This window comes from Bison bison, unplaced genomic scaffold (genome assembly GCF_000754665.1).
Source record: "Bison bison bison isolate TAMUID 2011002044 unplaced genomic scaffold, Bison_UMD1.0 scf7180017864302, whole genome shotgun sequence".
Classification (NCBI taxonomy): Eukaryota; Metazoa; Chordata; class Mammalia; order Artiodactyla; family Bovidae; genus Bison; species Bison bison.
Window position 1 is genome coordinate 12,830 of NW_011494874.1, and position 2,049 is coordinate 14,878.

Genomic DNA, 2,049 nt, shown 5'->3' on the forward strand with positions numbered 1-2,049 from the left:
AGCGGCTGTGTGCCGGGTGGCACCAGCCCTGGGACATGGAAGGGGGCCTCCAAGCTCTTGTGCAGTGGTCCTGCCGCCCACCCCCAGCCTTCTGGGGGTTCCAGCCCCCGGGCCACTGCAGGGCCCCCCAAGCCCCCCGAAGCCCCGCCCCCGGCCTTCGCCAAGTGTGGGGCAGAGGCTCCCCGGCCCCACCACGCTCCCCATGTGGTGTCACCTGGTTGTGCAAGGCTCAGGCACACCCGTGTCTGGGCGAGATCTGGAATGGTGGCCAGCCGTGGTGCCGGCCCGGGCCTGGGAACCGGGCTGAGAAGCCTGGGGGTGCGGGTGGAGCCGCCCCCAGCCCGGCCCCACCGAGAGAAGGCTGCGTGGTGGGTGCCAAGGGAAAGCCCTTTGGGGTCACACTTTTACCCCAAAACTACAGAGCACATGACCACGGGCTGGGCTCAGCAGCTTCCTGAGCCCCTAGCCCAGGGCCCACACAGACAATGTGGGTGCTTAGAGCGGGCCAGGGGTGGCCTCCATGGTTCCTCAGGCTCAGCAGGAGGGGCTCAGGGGCTGGAATGGGGAAGTGAGACCTTGGGCCGGCCCAGGATCAAGGGTGCATCCTTGTCCCACCAGACCGAGGGCCAGAGAGGAGGCCTGGGGTCCAGACACCTGACTTCAGCCCTGGCCGGGCCTCGGAGAGCCGCACCCCACCGTGGCCTGCCCCGCCTGGCCCACAGGCTTGGAGCTGCCTCCCACCCAGGCTGTCACAGCGAGGACCGGCGCAGGCCGCCCTCTCTGCCTCCCTGGGGTGGGCCTGGAGTGAGCGCAGCCAAGGGGCCCGTGGGCGGCAGAAGCCCCCGTGAAAGCCAGACAGGAGGGCCGGGGAGGACCAGAGAGATAGTCTCTGTGTGGTGTGCTTGACAGAGCGGACGTGGGTGGGGTGTGCCTGTAGGGGTGGCCCCAAGCTCCCAGACGAGGACTGGGAGGGGAGGGCCTGGGGCAGAGGCTGTGTGGGCCAGAGGGCCTGGCCTGCCCACCCCTCGTGGGGGCCCAATACTCGCTCACCCTGCCACCTCCTCGGGCAGGATTGGCAGTGGTTCCCTCACCCCAGGGTGCCGAAAACACCGCCCTTTGACGCAGAGCCTGAGGCCTGACACCCCACACAAAACCCCACGGTCCCGGGACCAGACAGACCCACTGGAGCCAGGCTGGTGGGGGAGAACGGTCCTCAGAAGGACTTTATGGCCACTCTCCCCAACAACGTCCTTCAGGCTGTGTCCTGGACACAGAATGGGAAGCGGTTTCCACAGCAGGGTGGGGGGCGGGGGGCAGAGGCTGGGGGTGTACAGCATGGTCAGGGCCGGGGGTGCCGGGTGGCTCCGTCCCTCCGGCAGGTCTCAACAGGAAGGAACAGCTCACGCCGCAGCAGGAGAGCTTCAGGTTAGACACCAGGCAGCACTTCCTGGAAAAGGTAGGTCTCTGGAGAAGGAGTGGAGGCCCAGGTACTGCATGGGGGCAGGGCAGACAGACAAGCCTGGGCACCTGTCAGTGGGGCCCAGCCTTTCACGAGGGAGGGACCCAAGGACCTGAGCAAAGCCAACCAGAGGGAGGATCTTCCAGTAGGCCAGCTGATGGGGTGGGGGCAGGGAGCCAGCCGGGAGCGCCGTCCACCCGCCCAGTGGGTGCTGGGGTCCGGGCGGGGGCGGGTTGGGCAGGACGGGCCCAGCAGGGTCCCTCCAGGCTTGGGAGATTCCTGGCCATGGCCGGGCCTCCAGGGCTGTGGCCAGCTGCCCTGTGGGGTGGCCTGGCCGGATGGAGTGTGGGTCTGAGCTCGGCCATCCCTCTGGGAAGCCCTCCGTCCAGAGACTGCAGCTCCCCTCACAGGGTGAGCCCTGCCCCCAGGACACCGTCCCCACCAGCGCCTGACCACAGCGAGTAGGGGACTTACTGGGCCTGGGGCCTGGTCACCAGCCGCACCCCGAAGGTTCTGCAGGAGGGCCACCACTTCCAGGTTCCCAGCTACCTCTGCCTGTGGGAGGTGTTGGGGGGCTGCCTCAGGCGGGT

General features: G+C 68.3%; 1 protein-coding gene across 1 annotated transcript in view; it reads right to left on the bottom strand.

Annotated features, from left to right (window-relative positions):
* Positions 1-1,178: 1,178 nt before the first annotated feature.
* Positions 1,179-2,049, bottom strand: part of ASPG (asparaginase) — a 23,438-nt gene continuing 22,567 nt past the window's right edge. Inside the window, exons 15-16 of the mRNA XM_010851407.1 lie at positions 1,934-2,014; positions 1,179-1,447 (exon numbers count right to left, since the gene is read on the bottom strand). Coding sequence (XP_010849709.1) covers positions 1,427-1,447; positions 1,934-2,014 — 102 coding nt within the window. The 3' untranslated portion in view covers positions 1,179-1,426. The remainder of the gene's footprint in view (positions 1,448-1,933; positions 2,015-2,049) is intronic.